General features: G+C 42.8%; 3 protein-coding genes and 1 non-coding gene across 5 annotated transcripts in view; all 4 read right to left on the bottom strand.

Moving 5' to 3' along the window:
• mapkbp1 (mitogen-activated protein kinase binding protein 1) overlaps positions 1-2,126 on the bottom strand; it is a 75,940-nt gene extending 73,814 nt beyond the window's left edge. The window contains 1 exon segment of the mRNA XM_029688818.2: positions 1,136-2,126. Within this exon segment, the coding sequence (XP_029544678.2) occupies positions 1,136-1,252 (117 nt within the window). The 5' untranslated portion in view covers positions 1,253-2,126.
• Positions 2,127-2,938: 812 nt separating this feature from the next.
• Positions 2,939-3,011, bottom strand: trnaf-gaa (transfer RNA phenylalanine (anticodon GAA)). The gene has a single exon. It is a non-coding gene; the product is annotated as a tRNA-Phe (tRNA).
• Positions 3,012-5,239: 2,228 nt separating this feature from the next.
• On the bottom strand, positions 5,240-6,346 carry LOC115146767 (type-1 angiotensin II receptor A). Its single transcript, XM_029688817.2, has one exon. The coding sequence runs from the start codon at positions 6,344-6,346 to the stop codon at positions 5,240-5,242; it is 1,107 nt and encodes a 368-aa protein (XP_029544677.2).
• An 866-nt stretch (positions 6,347-7,212) lies between these two features.
• Positions 7,213-23,838, bottom strand: part of mgaa (MAX dimerization protein MGA a) — a 37,249-nt gene continuing 20,623 nt past the window's right edge. For both annotated transcript variants that reach the window (XM_029687712.2, XM_029687711.2), the window contains exons 15-25: positions 19,203-20,185; positions 18,893-19,021; positions 14,891-15,002; positions 14,308-14,687; positions 14,092-14,199; positions 13,866-13,991; positions 12,747-12,858; positions 12,298-12,666; positions 11,989-12,156; positions 11,814-11,897; positions 7,213-11,701 (exon numbers count right to left, since the gene is read on the bottom strand). In XM_029687712.2, the coding sequence (XP_029543572.2) occupies positions 10,875-11,701; positions 11,814-11,897; positions 11,989-12,156; positions 12,298-12,666; positions 12,747-12,858; positions 13,866-13,991; positions 14,092-14,199; positions 14,308-14,687; positions 14,891-15,002; positions 18,893-19,021; positions 19,203-20,185 (3,398 nt within the window). In that variant the 3' untranslated portion in view covers positions 7,213-10,874. The remainder of the gene's footprint in view (positions 11,702-11,813; positions 11,898-11,988; positions 12,157-12,297; positions 12,667-12,746; positions 12,859-13,865; positions 13,992-14,091; positions 14,200-14,307; positions 14,688-14,890; positions 15,003-18,892; positions 19,022-19,202; positions 20,186-23,838) is intronic.

Here is a 23,838-nt window from a genome sequence, read left to right as displayed (position 1 = left end):
GGCTGTGTGCTAGATTTTATACACCTGTCGGCAACAGGTGTGGCTGAAATAGCCAAATCCACTCATTTGAAAGGCTGTCCACACATTTTTGTATATATAGTGTAGCTACATCAATTACCTTGTACCCTTGCACATCGATTCAACAGTGTTACTCTCTATATAGTCATGTTATTTTGACTCTTCATTGTTATTCACTGTTTATTTAGTCCTCATGTCAGTATTTATTGGCTACCCGGTGGTCTACACCTGCTGTATACGGTGCATGTTTCAAATGACATTTTATTTGGAAAGGACCAGTAAGTAAGCATTTCACTGTTAGTCTACACCTACAAATAAAATGGTCTTTACTATACATGAAACCTTGTCATATTGATTACATTCTTGGACTTAAACTTCAAATGTACAGTGTTATTGTCACAGATGGAGATTTAGCTTAACTTGGCTTATGTTTTTTTTCTTTATTGCTTTGTAGGGGGTTCAGTCAGGCACAGGTCACATGTGTGCCTTTGTGTGAGAGAAAACACAGGCAGCTTGTAGTCTACATGTGAATGGAAGGATCACAGCTGTCTGTGAGAGGTAGGTGTCACATGCCATGTGTGTCACATGCCATTTTCTCACGTCAACACGAAGGGAGCAACACTAGGGAACAGTTCTCCTATATAATCAACTTACAGTTGCAAATATCCTAGCCTTTGTCCATAGGAATCACTGTAACTGCAATTGGGACAGTAATATACTAGTTGTAACCAATTACTTCAAGATGAAGATATATGGAGTTAACTACAGGACTAGGCTACTATGAGGGATGAGGATTAATGGTACGAGCAACCTCCATGGGGTTGTTCTGCAAGGGGGAATAAGCCTGCATGCAATGTTCATGTTTTTGGTTTATGATCAGTGACACACTTCCCTAAATATGTAATGTTTCTGGACTCTATGAGGAGCCAGACAATTATTTCCACTGGAAAGCAATGTGCTGATCATGTAATTGTACCTGTAGATTAACGCTATTTCAATTAGGCCTATATAAACATTATCGTGATATTGCCTGGAAGGTCGCTCGTTGTGTTTGATAGCAAACCTACAAGCTGGTTATAATGGTCTACTACTGATCCTATCCACGCCGGATACATACCTTGTTACTGAGATTCTCTTTATGGTTCCGATCTTTATTCCTTCTCAATTTGATAGATGGCGAGCGGAGAAGATTTTTGATCCGACTCTTTATTGTGGAACCCTCCACCGTCATCATGAAATCTAAATTCTGACTGATCTCAGACAACGGTTGATAGAACTAGTACATGAAATCTGGGAACCAGTGGTGATAGCCAGACTAAACCAAATGTTGTTCAGCAAAATAAATACAAAGATACAATAAACGTTAATTTGCTGTCATGCTTCCTTCTGGTTCAATGCGTTGCGTGTTATGTTGGCATGATGTGTGCGGTTCCCGTTCATTACATGCCCTGGTCTGCCTGGAAAGCTTTTCTACATGATCCGTCCTTCTTGCGTTACATTCTGATCCACTGGGAGAGATATTTCTCTGGATGCATTTGGAAAAATTGTCCATGTTCCCAGATTGTCAGCAGTAGTAGCTAGCTACTTCGATGGTCGGGTTCCTGAAGACTGTCAGTCACCCCGCGGCTCCTCGTCTGGTGTCATTGCGTCCTCCGCGATGAGAATGCCATTGGTGAAACTGGATCTGCGGCACAATACCAGTTCTTGGTTAGCTACTGCAGCTAGCCAAGCTTTCTGCCAATGTCCCAGCTGTCTCTTTCGTCCCCACATTGGGCAATAAAGATACTGCCGTTAGCTAAACCACATGCTAAAGAAGAATATGCCCAGTGCTATTGCCTACTAGCATGCCATTCAACAACGTTAGCAAGCTAGCTAGGTACTGTAGGCTAACGTTGTGCATAGCCACCAAGCACTGTCAGTGACATGCCAGCTAGCTAGCTACCTTGCCTCTTCTATCAATCTTTTTCTGTTTATTCCATGCAGGGTTGAATGACAACCGCTTGCGACACTTATATCTGTATTTTACTTTCCCGTTGATGAAGAAGTTTTGGGCAGGACTGTCAGGGCAGACCTCAGTCTCGCCTCGTAGCAAGCGTCAACATTTGACAGTCATCTGTTGATTACTTTAGAAAAGCATTCTGACCCAGATCTCACCAGCAGCAGCTCACCAAGTCAATGTCGCCATCTAGTGGTTGAACTTGTCCCACTCCATTTCATGTGCAGCTCGTCCCTTTAACAGTAAATTGGTTTTAGAGTACTCTACACTCGAATGCACAATTTGAAAGAAAACAGTTGTTGAAAGCCGCTTTTTATTAATTTATATGTAAACAGAGAATTCTAGTCGCATTGTAAAACTTTTTCGAATATTTTATTTAAGACTTTAACCTTTTATTTACCTTTTCATCACTGACAAACACATAATTAAGAGTTTTAGTTTACTTTTTTTTATACATTACTTAGACCTCAATTTAACAAACATGGCTTTGAAATGACATTGACAATATATTACATCTTTCCCATGCTAGTCTTCGTACCAGTCTGACAAACATTCCAGTCATTATACTCAGTGTCATGTGCCAAGGAGCTAGTGCTATCCGGGATCCTTGGGACTTCCTACGCGAAACCTCAACCGCATTTTACCGTTCAACTTCGATGGACGTTGAGTTGCTCATTGTCTTTTACATTTGATTGATTTACCCTTTATTTAACTAGGCAAATCCTTTAAGAATAAATTATTATTTACAATGGCCTACCCAGGCCAAACCCGGACGACGCTGGGCCAATTGTGCGCTGCCCTATGGGACTCCCAATCACGGCTGGATGTGACACAGCCTGGATTCGAACCAGGAACTCTAGTGACACCACTTGAGATTTGCATGCCTTAAACCACTGCGCCACTCGGGAGCCCAAAAATATTGCCTGCCGAAACCAGGGATCGAACCAGGGACCTTTAGATCTTCAGTCTAACGCTCTCCCAACTGAGCTATTTCGGCTGGTTATCTGAACTCTCATTCAATTGTATCCATAACACGTGGAGACACGACAATATCATTTGAATTATAACAGTCAAAAACAAAAATGTTGCTGTTAGCTAGGAACGTTAATACGTTTTGTAGTTGGTATATTTAGTTTCAGAATTTAGACCCTAGCCGCGAGCTAGCCATTTTTTACTGTGGTAACTAGTGGAAACGGTTTCGTCTTGACAAAAATAAAACGGTTGCTGGAGAAAATACCTGACGAGTTCCAATCGTTGCGTAACCTTTGGAATGAAGGACAGCTGCGAGGTTAATCGAATCAGATCTCCTTGAGCTCTTTTTCAATCCCTTTGGTGCCATTTTCACAAGTATTCGGTGAATTTTAAAAACACATTCGGTCTTGCATTCAAAACCTTTCATTGTGCATTCATTTTGCTTTGAGACATCTTTCACCCACATACAGTAACCATTGATACAAAATATAAGTTCACTGTTGAAATATAACAAACATTGGTTTAAGTCACCAAAACACAACATTATGATTTCTTCTCAATGTAGTTGGTTTTAACAACCCATTAATCCAATGGCAAAAAAAAATGCAAGGCACATGTTTCAAAATTGCCCCTTGAAGGGCTGACAGTAATATGCTACAGTACATTGCACTGTTTTCACCGGCTTTTCACTTGCACTACCCATCAAAATTGACTGAAAATCAAATGTCCATTTTTTTCTATCCCATGTGTGGGCAAACAAGGTGTGCAGACATCTTCCACAATCATATGGCAACCATGTATTGCATTTTAAAGTATAGTAATGTTCTTGTGTGGCTCAGTTGTGAATGACACTAGTAACAACAGGGTTTGATTTTAAGCATTTACTGTAGTCACTTTGGATGAAAGAATCTGCTACATAAATGGCAGGGAACATAGTATACTCCTGGCCAATGCAATTTTACTGTAGTAAAGCAGTGTGAAAAACCCCCAACGCCAATAAGAAGAGACTTGCTTAGGCCAAGAAACATGAGAAATAGACATTAGACCGGTGGAAATCTGTCATTTGGTATGATGAGTCCAAATTAGAATTTTTGGTTCCAACCGCAGTGTCTTTGTACGAAGCATAGTAGGTGAACGAGTGATCTCCACATGTGTGGTCCCACCGTGAAGTGAAGCATGGAGGTGGTGGTGTGATGGTGCTTTGCTGGTGACATGGTCTGTGATTGATTTAGAATTCAAGGCACACTTAGCCATGCTGGTTATCATTTGTTTTTCACCTCCAGACTGTGTAAGGACTATTTGGCCAAGGAAAAGCAGCCTTCAAGTATTCAGCATATGTTGGAACTCCTTCAAGACTGTTGGAAAAGCATTCCAGGTAAAGCTGGTTGAGAGAATGCCAAGAGTGTGCAAAGCGGTCATCAAGGCAAAGGGTGGCTACTTTGAAGAACCTAAAATATATTTTGATATGTTTAAAAACATTTTTGGTTACTACATGATTTACATTCCATTTACTTGCTATATTGTATTTACTTCACCACCATGGCCTTTTTTTTTGTTGCCTTTACCTCCCTTATCTCACATTTGCTCACATCGTACATAGACTTGTTTATACTGTATTATTGACTGTATGTTTGTTTTTTCTCCATGTGGAACTCTGTCGTTGTATGTGTCGAACTGCTTTGCTTTATCTTGGCCAGGTCGCAATTGTAAATGAGAACTTGTTCTCAACTTGCCTACCTGGTTAAATAAAGGTGAAATAAATCAAATAAAATGTGTTATTTCATGACTATTATTCTACAATGTAGAAAATATTAAAAATAAAGAAAACCCTTGAATGAGTAGGGTGTGTGCAAACTTTTGACTGGTACTGTATATAAGTATGGTATATATTTGTATACTTTACAAACATACAATTCCATTCTGTAGACTTCAAAATCTGTATATAGTAGACAAACCAAAATAGTTAGTCAATTGATGTTTTTTTTTAAACTGCCTTTTTGATGATCTGTTTTGAGTCTTGTATTATGAGTTGTGAAAATGTACCACATACTTGTAAAAATGTCACCAAAACAAATAAATGATTGAAGAAAAAAAACAGATGTAATATGAATATTCTAAGAAAGCCCAGTCTCTGGAATGGAATGTAATATCTGAACAGACTGGTAACCAGGCTAAATGCATGCATCGTTGCCTACATTTTCTCTGCATCACTCTAGCAGCAGACAGCAGACAAAATGCATCTAAAAGCACATCTCAGCTCAGTTGGACTACACTGACTGAAGGAGGTCCTCCAAAATGTTTCTTTCCACTCCATGCATAATTACCCCAACAGACTCTACAACCAACAGACTCTAGTGCTTTACTGACCAGCTCCCAAAGCCCCTCTTGGATGTGGAAAATAAAGGGATCCAGAATAGCATTGAGGCAGTAGAGTAACTGGGATGACTCCACTAGGAGGTTCACAACATTGGCCACCCTACACGTATTAGTGTGGTCATACAACGTGAAGAAAATGATGCATGCTAGAATATGGAGCAACTGCCCTGGTACCCAGCACACAAAGAAATTGGCTATGAAAACTGCAATCAGCCAGATGGTCTTGTCCCCCCGGCTCTGCATGTTGCCTGCAGCCCTCTGCTGCCGCGAATGCCTCATCCGGGCTATAATCTTCACATAGGAAGGGATGATGAGGAACAAGGGAACAGACACCTGCACAGAGTAGTAGGATAACAGATTGTAGGTGGCTGCGCTGTACCTGAACCTTGAGGTCACCACAGTTCCACAGTAGCGGATGCCGCTCTTCCGCTCCCTGTAGTTGATGTTAGGATAGCTTAGGTAAATGAGCAGGACGGTAATGGCCCATAGGAGCAGTGAGACCAGGGCAGCGTTGCGGGGGGTGCGGACCATCCGCGACTCGAGTGGGAAGACAATAGCCAGGAAGCGGTCGGTGCTGACAACACAGATAAACATGGTGCTGGAGGTCAGACCTACAAAGTGGAGTATGTTACTCAGGATGCACAGTGAACTGCCCATGCTCCAGTCATAGTTGTCACTTACATAGATAGCCCTGGGCGGTATGGAGGCCAGGTACGCTAGGTCACACAGAGCTAGGTTCAGTACTCCGATGGAGCCGATACTCCAAGGTCGAGACGGTTTGAGGCAGATCACCAGGCTACAGACGTTTCCAAAGATACCGAGCAGTGAGAGGGTATGGTAGAATGGAGGAATGATGGTTGCAGCGTAGTTGCGGGTTGAGCTGCAGTCCTCGAAGGGGACTAAGGGCAGGGAAAGGTCTTCAATAATTGACAATGTGCTGTTTCTTCGCAATAACCAGCTGGGGACAGAGTCCTTTTCAGACATGTTCTTTTCAACAGAGTTCCTGTATCAACTGATAATTGAACAAATGTGTCAGATCAAACAATTACAAATTCAAATCATCAGTCAAATCACATTTATAATAAAATGGCAATACACTGGGAAAGACATGGTCTAGAGTAATATTCTAATTTCTGATATGAAATCACACTTTTGTAACAATAACAAGGATAATAAATGTCTTCATTCTAACATTCATAAACAACTTTGAGCAAACTTTCAGACAACAAAGAAGAAATAACTGAAACATGTATAATAAAACTGAAGTAACATGGAGATAGTTCTGATCAACTTACCCTTGAAGAACGCAGCTGTACTTGAGAGAACCTTTTAAGTGTTCTGCAACTTTGTTCCCAGCTTTTTATCACACCATGGCATCATTACTTCAGAAGATCATAGCTACGTCCCAAATCGCACCCCATTACCTTTACAGCGCACTACTTTTGGCCGGGGCCCATAGGGCTTTGGTCAGAAATAGTGCACTATATAGGAAATGGGGTGCCATTTGGGATACGCATTTGCTACGAATTCAATTTCGCATGGGAAATTAAAGATATTGCCCGGTAATGAATAAGGTCATTAGTTTGCAATTAGATCCCATGGGTCAATTGGGAAAATGTCAGAGCTCTCTCTTCCCACATATTTAAAAAGGGCAAATGAAACCAACATGAGAAGATTACTTAGCGTTTTAACGATCAGTTCTTTCACAATATTCCTGTAATACCTTTTCATATATGTTCAAAGTAATATGTACAGTTACAGTAAGTCACTCAATCTTTAGAGTAATATTACTGTTCAAATCATTTAACACAATGTAACTGCGTCAGAAATTTATATCTAGGCAGCCAACATTCATTGTTAGATTTTATTTCAAGGAGTCTTCATTTCTCTTATGCCAACATCCTAAACATAACGGTTATTGACACCATATAAAAATATCAGAAATACCTTTACAAAAACAACTCCATTATCAGAAGAAGAAAAACAGTCTTAAAAGTGGGGGAAAAAAGTAATTATTTACATGGCCTATTATTATAAAAACATGTATTTTATACTTTATACAGAAATTAAATCTACACTTCATGCTTCTAGCAAAACAAAGTATTGATGCTGTTTAACAAGAGGGTTGGCTTTTAATTCTGCAAGCTTACCTCTTAGCAGCATAAAAGTAATTACAGCAAATGTATTTCTCTCAATTTACCACCAAATACATTCTCCCTCAAATGGCACCCTATTCCCTATAAAGTGCACTATTTTTGACCAAAAGTAGTGCACTATATAGGGAATAGTGTGCCATTTGGGACAGCCTTCTCTACTCCTATTATATAGTGAATGTCAGGGTCCGATTATTACATACATCACTAAACAAGTAAAGCTGCTCTTAAAAAGGTCACAAGGACTGCAGATTCAATGACCTATTCATCCTACAGGGACCTATTAGGATATTGCTTATTAAGTTTAGGTTGAGATTTGTCTGCAGTGCACACAGTGGTTAGTGTAGCAAACAGTGTGCCATACAAAAACAGATGAAATGTCCCTTAACCTTTAAGGCTTAATTCACTACGACCGAGAACTTTCCTTGCAACAAACACAAAGATATGGCAGACAGGGCCTACTCTACTCCAATATGGAGACAGGGCCTCTGAAACAGTCATATACACTCAACAGTACAGTATAGTACTATGAACACAAACAGCATCAGCAATCTGTCTACAGATCATCTTGCTCTGATGGTAGATATATACTCTAAAACCAGAACATACTGGACACCCTTAAAATGTAGAGTTCCTGGTAGCTTAATATTATGCGAAATTCACTGCATCTCCTCTTTAAAATAAGGGGAAGAAAAGCAACAGATCGGGGTCCGTTTTTAAGCTTATTCCTTATGATCTAAAAGGCTAAACTGATTCTAGATACACTACGTGACCAAAATGACAAACCTTAACCCTTATAAGTATGCATATACATGCTCTCCTACATACACAAACATACCCTCATACACTACATGACCAAAAGTATGTGGACACCTGCTCGTCGAACATCTCATTCCAAAATCATGGGCATTAATATGGAGTTGGTCCCCCCTTTGCTGCAATAACAGCCTCCACTCTTCTGAGAAAGCTTTATTTTTTATATATATATATATATATATTTTTTTTTTTATGTAACCTTTATTTAGGCAAGTCAGTTAAGAACAAATTCTTATTTACAATGACGGCCTACCCCGGCCAACGCTGGGCCAAATGTGTGCCGCCCTATGAGACTTCCAACCACGGCCGGATGTGATACAGCCTGGATTCGAACCAGGGACTGTAGTGACGCCACTTGCACGGAGATGCAGTGCCTTAGACCGTTGCGCCCAACTAGATGTTGGAACATTGCTGCAGGGACTTTCTTTCAATCAGCCACAAAAGCATTAGTGAGGTCGGGCACTGATGTTAGGTAATTAGGCCTGGCTCGCAGTCGTCGTTCCAATTCATCCCAAAGGTGTTCGATGGGGTTGAGATCAAGGCTCTGTGCAGGCTAGTAAAGTTCTTCCACACCGATCGACAAACTGTTTCTGTATGGACCTCACTTTGTGCACGGAGGCATTGTCATGCTGAAACAGGAAAGGGCCTTCCCCAAACTGTTTCTGTATGGACCTCACTTTGTGCACGGAGGCATTGTCATGCTGAAACAGGAAAGGGCCTTCCCCAAACTGTTTCTGTATGGACCTCACTTTGTGCACGGAGGCATTGTCATGCTGAAACAGGAAAGGGCCTTCCCCAAACTGTTTCTGTATGGACCTCACTTTGTGCACGGAGGCATTGTCATGCTGAAACAGGAAATGGCCTTCCCCAAACTGTTTCTGTATGGACCTCACTTTGTGCACGGAGGCATTGTCATGCTGAAACAGGAAAGGGCCTTCCCCAAACTGTTTCTGTATGGACCTCACTTTGTGCACGGAGGCATTGTCATGCTGAAACAGGAAATGGCCTTCCCCAAACTGTTGCCACAAAGTTGGAAGCACAGAATAATATCATTGTATGCTGTAGCGTTAAGATTTCCCTTCACTGGAACTAAGGGGCCTAGCCTGAACCATGAAAAACAGCCCCAGACTACTATTCCTCCTCCACCAAACTATGCAATGGGGTAGGTAGCGTTCTCCTGGCATCCGCCAAACCAGATTGGTCCGTCGGACTGCCAGATGGTGAAGCGTGATTCATCACTATAGAGAACGTGTTTCCACTGCTGCTGAGTCCAAAGCGGCAAGTTTTACACCACTCCAGCGGACACTTGGCATTGCGCATGGTGATCTTTGGTTGGGGTGCAGCTGCTCGGCCATGAAAACTAATTTTATGAAGCTCCTAACGAACAGTTATTGTGCTGACGTTGCTTTCAGAGGCCGTTTGGAACTCAGTAGTGAGTGTTGCAGCCGAGGACTGATTATATTTACACGCAACGCGCTACAGCGGTCCTGTTTGAGCTTGTGTGGCCTACCACTTCATAGCTGAGCCGTTGTTGCTCCTAGACGTTACCACTTCAATATAACAGCACTTAGTTGACTGGGGCAGCTCTAGCAGGGCAGAAATTTGACACACTGACTTGTTGGAAAGGTGGCATCCTGTGACGGTGCCACGTTGAAAGTCACTGAGCTCTTAAGGCCATTCTACTGCCAATGTTTGTCAATGGAGATTGCATGGTTGTGTGCTCGATTTTATAAATTTGCACCAACTGGTGTGGCTGAAATAGCCAAATCGACTAATTTGAAGAGAAAAACATGACTCCTGACTGTCAGAACAGTGTCATGTCAGTCTGCATTTCAAGTCAATATAATGTATATATTGATACAAACAAACATCTTTGGATATCCAATAGGCACGTTAGGTAGTGCCGCTTATAAAACAAAACAAATGTGCAGAAGACATAAATAAAAACATTTTTTTACAAGGATCTCAAAGGCCCTGTGTTTTAGATATATTTACACACTATGAGGTTGGATTAATACTGTGAAATTGTGAAAATTCTGATCATGCGCTTTTAGTGTAAGAGTGGTTTGAATATACATTTCTACCCATTTTGGTAGGATGGTGTTTTAGCCTGCCTGTTGACGTCACCAGGAAATAAATAAGTTAATATACCAATAACCGCTCGTTTTCCCCTAGCAAATTTGCATAAGAAATTGCTCTTTGCTAAGAAACTATTTTTGACCATGTTAACTGAAAACAATCATTGTAAGCTACTTAATTGTTACCAAGAAATGATTTGACAGAGATAAAACGGCTACATTGTACCTTTAAATGTAGTTATCCCTGATTGGTTGAGCCACATAAGGGTCATATTTATTACAGCACATCGTGGTGAAACTTTTTGCAACAGAAAAACAAAAATGAACATTTCTTATTGGACAAGTTCAGGTAGAAGTCCAACCCTGTTTCAGTCAGTTTGGTGACAAATGATTACGACCCATGTGAGTAAGGGTCTTGAGGAGAGATGGCTACAACATTGACCCCGAGTTAGTTAGTGCTTAGTTCTACGTCTGAGGGTTGCTCTTTAGTCCTAGTGGGGCTAGCCTCGGCATTGGCCTCATCTGCAGTAGCGGGGGCGGGGCTAGGGCATCCCCCGGCATATCATTGGTCTCCAGCACCTTGGCCACGCCAACTTTCATCTGCAGCAGTGGAGGCGGTGTCAACGCCTTTTGAAGTACACCGTGACCTTTTGCAGTGCATGTTGGTCCTTGTGGGCTGTGCCCATTGACAATCGGAGCAGGAGCAGAACCTGTGTCTGATGGTTTCTCGTTGGATCCAGAACCCACTTTAAGGTCCTCTGCCTGTGGCACTGGCAGGCCTGGGCCTTTGGAAGCCTCATCCTGGCCTTGTCTCTCTTTCAGCCCCAGAAGGTCCTCGTCAAGTCTCAGAAACAAGGGGCTGAGGGAGCGCTCGTCATCTCCATCTCTGATGATTTCCTTCTCTCCCTGCGGTGGTGGTGGTGGTGGTGAGGACCGGTCCGTACCAACCTCCCCAGGCTCAGTGGCTGGTTTGTGAGTGACCACTGGAAGACCACTGGGGCTGATGTTGTCTGTGGTCATCTGCTGGTTGAGGAAGACGATCTCGTTGAGGAGAGACGTCAGACTCTCGTCTTCAACGTCACCTTCTTCGTTGTCTTCGTCCTCCTCATCCGAGTTCCTGTCTGCGTCGTTGAGCTTTACACCGTCTCCAGAGTGGTCCAGCTGCTTCCCCAGCACCTCCCCGTCCTCCAGTCCACTTCCCTTACCCTTCACTGGAGATGGCCTCCTCGGAGCTCCCCCTGACACACGTGGAGGGGCTTTGACCAGTGAAATCACATTGGCGATATGAGGAACTGAAAAATAGGAAACAAAATAAAGGTTTTATCTCAATGGCATAACATTCAGCTAACCTAATCAGATTCATAGATATCTACATCCAAGCGGTAAAAACGTGTCGGAAGTTACCTCCCCTGTTGAGGATATTACGAGGTGGAGTGAGAGAAATGGGTTGTGACATTGAGGGGATACAGATGGTAACTGAAGCAACACCTAAAAAAAGAAATTTAAGAAGAATCAGAATCAAAATCAACAAAAAAAAGTGGTATGCAACTTTGAGTACATTGAGTCACTGAAAGCCTACCTGGTATTAGAGACTGTTGCATTTCGATTCCAGTGACGCGTCCTACCGGCAGCAGAGAACTGGCAGGCTGCATTGGGCTCTTAGTGATCCCCTGCTGAGATGGTATCACTCCCCCCACTATAGACAGCATTTGAGGAGGGAGAAACCGAGCATGAACAGGTGGGGAATCTGTTGAGGCAGAAAAACAAAATGCAAATGATTGACAGTGCTTTATTTCTTCCCATGGAAGTTCAGTCTCTAGATCTGCAGTCAGCCCGACCCATTTGGTGCAGCTAGACAGCAACACGGTCAGAGGGAGGGGTGACTTACCTAGGGGAGGTTGTGGTTTCCTGCGAGACAGGATGTTAGGTCTTGTCCTTTCACCTGGAGAACGACACGTTGAGAGGGGTTTCCTGGAGGGTGGGGAGATGATGGGACTTGTCTTGGGTTGTTTGGGTGCAGGCTGTGGGGGAATAGAGTGTGGGACAGGGGTGGGTACCACCTTTAACTTCAGACCGGGAGCCAGGGATTTTGGCTTAGGCTGTTGAGTGCTGCTGGGTGAGATGGCTTTATTGGGTAAGACTGATGACGAGGGGGCTGAGGACGCCGCTCTCCGCTTCCCTTTGAACATCACGTCCATGTTCTTCTGTTTGGTAGAGATGTCCTGAAGTTTCCTGAGGATGAGCTCCTCTGTCTTTCCTGTAGAGAGAGACAGCAGGCCAGTGTTACCGGAGGAAGAGACTGGAGAGGAGACGATAGTCAAATGTAAGGCCCATTACCAGATTTCTGGGAGATTTTCTTGATATAAGCAGCTCGTTCTTCAGTCAGCGCACTCTTCAGTTTTTCCAGGCGTTCGCATTTGTCTCTCAGGTCAATGACTTGTTTTCGGGCCTGTTAAATAACAGACAATACTTGGTATCATTTAGTGAAGAGGTTACTTACTAAATAAAACTCGATGCAGTTCTGGGAGGTACTGTATGTCACAAGGCAGCGTCAATGAATTAGTCTGCTAACTTCCCTGAATATGACAATCATTTCCTAAACAAAATCATCAAGAAAAATTGAAATGGCCATAGCTTATTTTACTTAACACTCCCAACAATCAATATTGAAAGTCTCACTCCAGTCTCCTTTTCAGCTCATTGATCACCTAATTTACTTAACAAAAGGCACATCTTAATAAGTGGTCCAAGTATCATCATGACATGGCAGAAGAGGGGTGAGCTTTTCCTCGTTTGTTCTCTACTGCTCCTCTGTTGTTCCTCAAGCAAGGAGGGAGGCCGATGACATCACGAATCCCCATCAGATCAACTCCTTGAAGTTTGCAGTTGTGTCCCAAAAATATATATAATTTGGCGTAAAACTTTTTTCTTTTTCTTTACTGGAAATGTTTTTTCAACAGTAAAAGTTTTAAAAAGAAAAACATTTATTTAAAATTTAAAAATAAAATCGCTGGAGGACGTATAAGTTTGATTAAAGTTGTATCATGTTTATTATGTTTTATTGAACCTTTATTTAACAAGGCAAGTCAGTTGAGAACAAATTCTTATTTATAATGACGCCCTACACCGGCTAAACCCTCCCTTAACCCGGACTCCAAATCACGGCCAGTTGTGATACGGCCCAGGATCGAACCAGTCTGGAGTGACACCTGTAGCACTGAGATGTAGTGCCTTAGACCGCAGTGCCACTTGGGAGTAATGTAATGGCATCCATGTAATGTGGATGCCTACACCACCTATTGAAATGTACCGTATGGCAAGGTAAATCATGTGATACAAGAGTTCTCTGGAGAGCGTAGGCAAGCTCTGAGGTGTTATGGGTCCTATGGGCACTGGTCAAAAGTAGTGCACTATATAGGGAACAGGGTGCCATTTGGGATGCATCGGTAGTCTTACCTGCCCTAGGATGAAAACATTAGTAGGTGTCGGGTTGCCAAGGTCCAAAGTCTCTATCAGGGCTTTAAAGCTCTTCCGAAACTCAGCACAGCGTTGTCTCTCATATTTGTTGTGCAAGTCCCAGTGCTAATGGCAACATTGAACCAAAAACACCGCAAATTACAACCATGGACACTGAAATCACAGCATAACCATATTTGAAGGAAGGAATAAAAGGTCGTTCCACCTCTTTAGTGCGTTTTTCCTTCAATTGTGGTGTGGTGTTCTTCTTTGCATTGTCCTCCACACTCTCAATGTCCACAGGCTCATCCTCTAGCAAGCTTTCCTCCACATCCTGAAAGACAGATGAGTCGTAACGAGATTAAGAAAACGGTAAAAAAAAAGACAATTCTCAAGGGAAGAGATCTAATCTACAGAAACCGAATAATCAATTATTTCTTACACTGATGGTATTGATGACGTGCCCTTTAGCGTTGTAGTTTTTGTCGTCGTCAACGTCAGAATCCTCGGTCTCATCTGAGGAGTTGTCGGTTTTCTCGTCCTCCGTGTCCTCCAGAAGGTCCAACACCTCATCCCTGTCCTCCTCCGTTTCTGCTGTCACTCCTCCCATGCTCTTACCCCCCTGAGCCTCTTCTGTGGTCCTCTTTGACAGGGGACCAGGCCTTGGCCTCTGCTCAGACTCACCGCAGGTGGAAACAACTGAGGAAGACGAGACAGCAGAGGAGACTTTCTCTTCTTTCTTCCAGTTGATGTGCAGCTTCTCGATCTTCTGCTGGGAACCGATGTACTTGATGTTCGTCAGTATCTGTTCCTCAGACTCTCCTGTGGAGGAAACACGTTGGTTGAATGTACAATCAATCAGTCAAATGCATTCATCCACAAATACTTTTTTAAATATTTTTTTTACATTAGTTGTCGCAAACCCACAGAATACAGAATGTTGACATGTTACAGGAGGAGAGAGGAAGTACATAAGAGGAAATGGAGAGGTGGGGGGGGGGGTCAAATGTAATGTCCATTATTACCAGTTAACTGGGACATCTTCTTGACGTGAACTGCTCTCTCCATGGTCAGCGAACTCCTCAGCTTCTCCACGTTGGTGCTTTTCTTTGTCAATACCTTGATCTCCTCCTTGGCCTAGTTAAATAACAGAGTTGACTTGTTATCTATTGAGGATAGTTGCTTCAACGAAAACAAAACTAGAGCGCCGCTCTGATAGGCCACAATAACAAAATACACAAATAATACCTTTTATGAGTCCCAAATCGCAACCTATTCCATATACAGTGGGGCAAAAAAGTATTTAGTCAGCCACCAATTGTGCAAGTTCTCCCACTTAAAAGGATGAGGCCTGTAATTTTCATCATAGGTACACTTCAACTATGACAGACAAAATGAGATTGTAGGATTTTGTAGGACATTGTAAGATTTTTTAGTGGGATTCTCTGCCTCTAACCCTATTACAGGGGCTGAGTCACTGGCTTACTGGGGCTCACTCATGCCGTCCCTGGAAGGGGTGCGTCACCTGAGTGGGTTGATTCACTGATGTGGTCATCCTGTCTGGGTTGGCGCCCCCCCCTTGGGTTGTGCCGTGGCGGAGATCTTTGTGGGCTTTACTCAGCCTTGTCTCAGGATGGTAAATTGGTGGTTGAAGATATCCCTCTAGTGGTGTGGGGGCTGTGCTTTGGCAAAGTGGGTGGGGTTATATCCTTCCTGTTTGGCCCTGTCCGGGGGTGTCCTCGGATGGGGCCACAGTGTCTCCTGACCCCTCCTGTCTCAGCCTCCAGTATTTATGCTGCAGTAGTTTGTGTCGGGGGGCTAGGGTCAGTTTGTTATATCTGGAGTACTTCTCCTGTCCTATTCGGTGTCCTGTGTGAATCTAAGTGTGCGTTCTCTAATTCTCTCCTTCTCTCTTTCTTTCTCTCTCTCGGAGGACCTGAGCCCTAGGACCATGCTCCAGGACTACCTGACATGATGACTCCTTGCTGTCCCCAGTCCACCTGACCGTGCTGCTGCTCCAGTTTCAACTGTTCTGCCTTATTATTATTTGACCATGCTGGTCATTTATGAACATTTGAACATCTTGGCCATGTTCTGTTATAATCTCCACCCGGCACAGCCAGAAGAGGACTGGCCACCACACATAGCCTGGTTCCTGTCTAGGTTTCTTCCTAGGTTTTAGCCTTTCTAGGGAGTTTTTCCTAGCCACCGTGCTTCTACACCTGCATTGCTTGCTGTTTGGGGTTTTAGGCTGGGTTTCTGTACAGCACTTTGAGATATCAGCTGATGTACGAAGGGCTATATAAATCAATTTGATTTGATTTTTGAATTTATTTGCAAATTATGGTGGAAAATAAGTATTTGGTCAATAACAAAAGTTTATCTCAATACTTTGTTATATACCTTTTGTTGGCCCATTCCTCCATGCAGATCTCCTCTAGAGCAGTGATGTTTTGGGGCTGTTGCTGGGCAACACGGACTTTCAACTCCCTCCAAAGATTTTCTATGGGGTTGAGATCTGGAGACTGGCTAGGCCACTCCAGGACCTTGAAATGCTTCTTACGAAGCCACTCCTTCGTTGCCCAGGCGGAGTGTTTGGGATCATTGTCATGCTGAAAGACCCAGCCACGTTTCATCTTAAATGCCCTTGCTGATGGAAGGAGGTTTTCACTCAAAATCTCACGATACATGGCCCCATTCATTCTTTCATTTACACGGATCAGTCGTCCTGGTCCCTTTGCAGAAAAACAGCCCCAAAGCATGATGTTTCCACCCCCATGCTTCACAGTAGGTATGGTGTTCTTTGGATGCAACTCAGTATTCTTTGTCCTCCAAACACAAGTTTTTACCAAAAAGTTATATTTTGGTTTCGTCTGACCATATGACATTCTCCCAATCTTCTTCTGGATCATCCAAATGCTCTTTAGCAAACTTCAGACGGGCCTGGACATGTACTGGCTTAAGCAGGGGGACACGTCTGGCACTGCAGGTTTTGAGTCCCCGGCGGCTTAGTGTGTTACTGATGGTAGGCTTTGTTACTTTGGTCCCAGCTCTCTGCAGGTCATTCACTAGGACCCCCTGTGTGGTTCTGGGATTTTTGCTCACCGTTCTTGTGATCATTTTGACCCCACGGGGTGAGATCTTGCGTGAAGCCCCAGATCGAGGGAGATTATCAGTGGTCTTGTATGTCTTCCATTTCCTAATAATTGCTCCCACAGTTGATTTCTTCAAACCAAGCTGCTTACCTATTGCAGATTCAGTCTTCCCAGCCTGGTGCAGGTCTACAATTTTGTTTCTGGTGTCCTTTGACAGCTCTTTGGTCTTGGCCATAGTGAAGTTTGGAGTGTGACTGTTTGAGGTTGTGGACAGGTGTCTTTTATAATGATAACAAGTTCAAACAGGTGCCATTAATACAGGTAACGAGTGGAGGACAGAGGAGCCTCTTAAAGAAGAAGTTACAGGTCTGTGAGAGCCAGAAATCTTGCTTGTTTGTAGGTGACCAAATACTTATTTTCCACCATAATTTGCAAATTAATTAATTAAAAATCCTACAATGTGATTTTCTGGAGAAAAAAAATCTAATTTTGTCTGTCATAGTTGAAGTGTACCTATGATGAAAATTACAGGCCTCTCATCTTTTTAAGTGGGAGAACTTGCACAATTGGTGGCTGACTAAATACTTTTTTGCCCCACTGTATAGTGCCATAGGGCTCTGGTCAAAAGTAAAGCTGGTAATTGCTAGGGACCTCACGATATGATATTATCACAGTACTTAGGTGCTGATACTATATGTATTGTGATTCTAACTATTCTATATGTATTGTGATTCTAACTATTCTATATGTATTGTGATTTATTATGATTTGATGTTCCAAACATATTGCTCACTATATGTCTGCTGCAGAGAGACAAGAGAGAGCCATCGGTCATGGAAATAAAAGTGCTGAAAACAGGTTGGCTCACTTTTTAAAAATAAGATGGAGAACAAGCTATGGGATGAAAAATAACGGTACAGCCGACTATCGCCAGGTAAAGTATTGCGGGGTCAAAGTATCGATATATACTGGTATATACTGGTCCCATGTTTCATGAGTTGAAAAAAGATCCCAGAAATGTTCCATATGCACAAAAAGCTTATTTCTCTCAAATGTTGTGCACTAATCTGTTCACATCCCTGTTAGTGAGCATTTATCCTTCCCCAAGATAATTCCTCCACCTGACAGGTGTGGCATATCAAGAAGCTGATTAAAACAGCATTATCATTACACAGGTGCACTTTGTGCTGGGGACAATAAAATGCCACTAAAATGTGCAGTTTTGTCACACAATACAATGCCACTTGATGTCTCAAGTTGAGGGAGCGAGCAGTTGACATGCTGACTGCAGGAATATCCACCAGAACTGTTACCGGATAATTAAATGTTAATTTCTCTACCATAAGCCACCTCCGTCGTCATTTTAGAGAATTTGTCAGTATGTCAAACCGGCCTCAAAACCACAGACCACATGTAACCATGTCAGCCCAGGACCTCCACATCCGGCTTCTTCACCTGCGGGATTGTCTGAGACCAGCCACCCGAACAGCTGATGAAACTGAGGAGTATTTTTGTCTGTAATAAAGTCATTTTGACGGGAAAACTTGTTCTGAATGGCCTGGGCCTAGCTTCCCAGTAGGTGGGCCTGGCTCCCCAGTAGGTGGACCTGGATCCCAAATTGGTGGAGCTATGCTCTCCGAGGCCCACCAATGGCTGCTCCCCTGCCCAGTCATGTGAAATCCATAGGACCTAATGAATTTATTTCAACTGACTAATGTTCTTATATGAACGCTAACTCAGTAAAATGGTTAAAATTGTTGTATTTATAGTTTTGTTCAGTATAATATCGTCCAAAATAACATTGCGATATGCAACTGTATCAACCCCCCGCCCCCCATCACTAGTCAAAAGTAGTGCACTATATTGGGAATATGGAAAATATGGGGAAGCACCCTTTAATTCAAGGGATTTTATTGACTTATTGGTGCTTACGTCGTTGAGGATTTTAATTTTAGCAGCTTTCTCGTCAAGTTCCAGTGTTTCCCTCAGCTGCTGGAAGCGTCCCTGGAGCTCGGAGCGTCGATGCCTCTCCAGCACGTTGTGTTTGTGCTTCAGCTGCTTCTACAGGAAACGACAGAAAGGAGCGCTATCATGGGGTGCAAACTGCAAAAACTAACATCTAAATTAGCCCGGGCCTACCCACACAAATAAGACAAACCAAGAAAGGGACAGACTACTCTACTGTTTAGGTGACGGAATATGAAAACAGACGTGTCTTGGATAAAGCTTAAAGAGTTCTTACACTGATGACGATGAGATCCTCTTCATTAACACAGGAATTAACACAATCCGTCTCGTCAGATGAGTTGTCCGTCTCCTCATCCGTCCCCTCGTCCATGTCGTCAGAGTCGTCAGAGTCGTCCTCATCCTCCACCGGATCCACAACCTCAACCTCCTTCCTCCTCTTCTTCGGTCGTCCTGTCCAGGTCTGGTAGGGTTGATTGACACAAGCCATCCTAGGAAGGAGCTTGGGGTCTACATTGGAGTCCGCTGACGAGATAGGTGTCGAAGTTGCATCTGTCTTTGGAACTGGGGTTATAGGGGGTCTGAGGATTTTGGGGGGCACTCGTCCCACCTCAGGCTGGACCTTAGGATCTGTACTGGAGTCTGTTGTGGAGATAGTGTCAGCTTTAATACATTTAAACTTGTGGCTTACAGGGTTTTTTGTGCTTTTCTGGCAAGGCAGCATCCAATTATACAGCTCAGACGTGACCTTACAGTCTGCATTGGAGTCCACTGTGGTGGTGGTGGTGGCAACTTGGACACCTGTTTCCATAGCAGTCTTCGTGGGGAATTTGACAGTAATTACTGTGGTTTTTGGGGAAGGCTGCAGCACAGTAAAGCCCCCTACTATAGGCATGACCTTGGAGGAGCCCTGGGCTGGCTGGGCTGGCACCTTGGGACACTTGATGATGATGGGCTCCTTGTTACCTGTCTGAGGAACAATCTTCAAAGTGTACGTCCCGCTATTTGCCTCAGCAGGTGAGAGATTAACTTTACTGGTGTTGATAGACTTGGAGCCTGGTATGGAGGAAGTGACTTCGGGAGGCGTGGTTTTAGGGGTGGTGGGGCTGCCTGGAGTCTTTGGGACAGTGAAAGGGACCAGGGGGACGGTGGTGATGGTGTTCTGCCATGTGGTGAGAGAGGTGGTGGAGGGGGAGCTGTTAAGGGTGGCTGTGGATCCCGAGGCCAAGCACGCAGGTGTGGTTAAACTGATCAAACCCCCTGAAAAGAAAAAGGAGAAAAGGTTCTGCAACTTTCCAATTATTATAATACACAACAACAAACTAAATATGTATTCACACAGCACTCATTCAGTAGAGATAATAACCTCACATTATACATAGACGACTATAGAACTCCCTGATCCGTCTAAAATGTTCAAATCATTGTTCCATAAAATGGTTATTAATTAACCCTTTACATTGATCAGCGCCCAGATTGGAACGCAGTGGCTGTACATTAACATTCTATACATGACGTCAGAGCTCAGGGTCTTCTCTTCACAGCTCTGTGTGGGTTCTGACTGACAGCCATTCTGAACTTTAGCACCGCGAGCGACAAGAAGATGCCCCATGCCTCCCGCTAATTGGGCAACTTAAAAAATAAAATTGTCTGAGTGTGGGAAATACTGTAAATTAAGAGGACTACATTTTTGAAAGATGAGACATTGAGGATTATAATAAATACCGCTTTGATGATATACAATCAAGCCAAACAGTCTAAATGTGCACTTCACATTCCCATCCATTAAACAAATGTACTCTAGTGTCATCGTTTATGACAGGGTACCCCAACTGGCCAAATCTGGCCTATCAGCAATAGTATTTGGCCCCCCACTGCCCCAACATTTCATAATAAAAAATAAAAAAAACGAATCTCAGATCCGAGATGCAAAAACTCCCAAATGCGATGGGAGTTACCCTACCTAAATAATGCAAAAGTTACATTTTAACTTAATTCATGAAGAGAGAGAATGCAGGAGACAGTCAACTAATAAAGCAGGCAGCGGACCAATTTGTGGTGCTGAAACGTAAAGCTGCAACTGCAGCGCAAACAATAGGTGAACAGCGCCTGGTGCTGACAATATAGCTAACTTGAATAGAGACAAGGTGATTTTATGAGCGTGATCAGATCAAAATGATTATGTTATTGCCAATTAATTTATTATGTACTAATCAGATGTGTTAAAAATGTTGTTGAATTTGTAGTGTAGGCCAATTAATTGTGCTATTATTATATACTAATTACAGTTAGTCAGAAGTTTACATACACTTCGGTTGGAGTCATTAAAACTCGTTTTTCAACCACTTCACAAATTTCTTGTTAACAAACTATCGTTTTGGAAGGTCGATTATGACATCTACTTTGTGTATGACACAAGTCATTTTTCCAACAATTGTTTACAGACAGATTATTTCACTTATAATTCACTGTATCACAATTCCAGTGCCCCAGAAGTTTACATACACTAAGTTGACTCTGCCTTTAAACTAGAGGTCGACCGATTAATCGGAATGGCCAATTAGTTAGGGCCGATTTCAAGTTTTCATAACAATCGGAAATCTGTATTTTTGGCTGCCGATTTTTCCCCTTTTATTTATTTAATCTTTATTTAACTAGGCAAGTCAGTTAAGAACACATTCTTATTTTCAATGACGGCCTAGGAACGGTGGGTTAACTGCCTCGTTCAGGGGCAGAAAGACAGATTTTCACCTTGTCAGTTCGGGGGATCCAATCTTGCAACCTTACAAAAACAATCAATCATGATCACTAGTTAACTACACATGGTTGATGATATTACTAGATATTATCTAGCGTGTCCTGTGTTGCATATAATCTGAAAATACAAGCATACAATTATCTGACTGAGCGGTGGTAGGCAAAAGCAGGCGCGTAAACATTCATTCAAACAGCACTTTCGTGCGTTTTGCCAGCAGCTCTTCGTTGTGCGTCAAGCATTGCGCTGTTTATGACTTCAAACCTATCAACTCCCGAGATGAGGCTGGTGTGACAGAAGTGAAATGGCTGGCTAGTTAGCGCGCGCTAATAGCGTTTCAAACTTCACTCGCTCTGAGCCTTGGGGTGGTTGTTTCCCTTGCTCTGCATGGGTAACGCTGCTTCGATGTGGTGGCTGTTGTCGTTGTGTTGCTGGTTCGAGCCCAGGGAGGAGCGAGGAGAGGGACGGAAGCTATACTGTTACACTGGCAATACTAAAGTGCCTATAAGAACATCCAATAGTCAAAGTTATATGAAATACAAATGGTATAGAGGGAAATAGTCCTATAATAACTACAACCTAAAACTTCTTACCTGGGAATATTGAACACTCATGTTAAAAGGAACCACCAGCTTTCATATGTTCTCATGTTCTGAGCAAGGTACTGAAACGTTAGCTTTCTTACATTGCACATATTGCACTTTTACGTTCTTCTCCAACACTTTGTTTTTGCATTATTTAAACCAAATTGAACATGTTTCATTATCTACTTGAGGCTAAATTGATTTTATTGATGTATTATATTAAGTTAAAATAAATGTTAATTTAGTATTGTTGTAATTGTCATTATTACAAATAAGAACTTTTTATTATAATAAATAAATCGTCCGATTAATCGGTATCTGCTTTTTTGGTCCTCCAATAATCGGTATCGCTATCAGCGTTGAAAAATCATAATAGGTTGACCTCTACTTTAAACAGCTTGGAAAATTCCAGAAGACGATGTCATGGCTTTAGAAGCTTCTGATAGGCTAATTGACATCATTTGAGTCAATTGGAGGTGTACCTGTGGATGCATTTCAAGGCCTACCTTCAAACTCAGTGCCTCTTTGCTTGACATCATGGGAAAATCAAAAGAAATCAGCCAAGACCTCAGAAAAAGAAATGTAGACCTCCACAAGTCTGGTTCATCCTTGGGAGCAATTTCCAAACGCCTGAAGGTACCACGTTCATCTGTACAAACAATAGTACGCAAGTATAAACACCATGGGACCACACAGCCGTCATACCGCTCAGGAAGGAGACGCATTCTGTCTCCTAGTGATGAATGTACTTTGGTGCGAAATGTGCAAATCAATCCCAGAACAGCAAAGGACCTTATGAAGATGCTGGAGGAAACAGGTACAAAAGTATCTATATCCACAGTGAAACAAGTCCTATATCGGCATAACCTGAAAGGCGGCTCAGCAAGGAAGAAGCCACTGTTCCAAAACCGCCATAAAGAAAGGCCAGACTACGGTTTGCAACTGCACATGGGGACAAAGATTGTACTTTTTGGAGAAATGTCCTCTGGTCTGATGAAACAAAAATATAACTGATTGGCCATAATGACCATCGTTGTGTTTAGAGGAAAAACGGGGACTCTTGCAAGTCGAAGAACACCATCCCAACTGTGAAGCACGGGGGTGGCAGCATCAGATGGCATCACAAGGAAGGAAAATTGTGGATATATTGAAGCAACATCTCAAGACCTCAGGAAGTTAAAGCTTGGTCGCAAATGGGTCTTCCAAATGGACAATGACGCCAAGCATACTTCCAAAGTTGTGGCAAAATGGCTTAAGGACAACAAGTAAGTCAAGGTATTGGAATGGCCATCACAAAGCCCTGATCTCAATCCTATAGAAAATGTGTGGGCAGAACTGAAAAAGCGAGTGCGAGCAAGGAGGCCTACAAACTTGACTCAGTTACATCAGCTATGTCAGGAGGAATGGGCCAAAATTACTGCCCGAAACGTTTGACCCAAGTTAAACAATTTAAAAGGCAATGCTACCAAATACTAATTGAGTGTACGTAAACTTCTGACCCACTGGGAATGTGATGAAAGAAATAAAAGCTTAAATAAATCATTCTCTGTACTATTATTCTGACATTTCACATT

The sequence above is a fragment of the Oncorhynchus nerka genome, linkage group LG18 (genome assembly GCF_034236695.1).
Source record: "Oncorhynchus nerka isolate Pitt River linkage group LG18, Oner_Uvic_2.0, whole genome shotgun sequence".
NCBI lineage: Eukaryota > Metazoa > Chordata > Actinopteri > Salmoniformes > Salmonidae > Oncorhynchus > Oncorhynchus nerka.
Note: the sequence above shows the minus strand (reverse complement) of the source record. Positions and strands in the feature narration are given on the sequence as shown.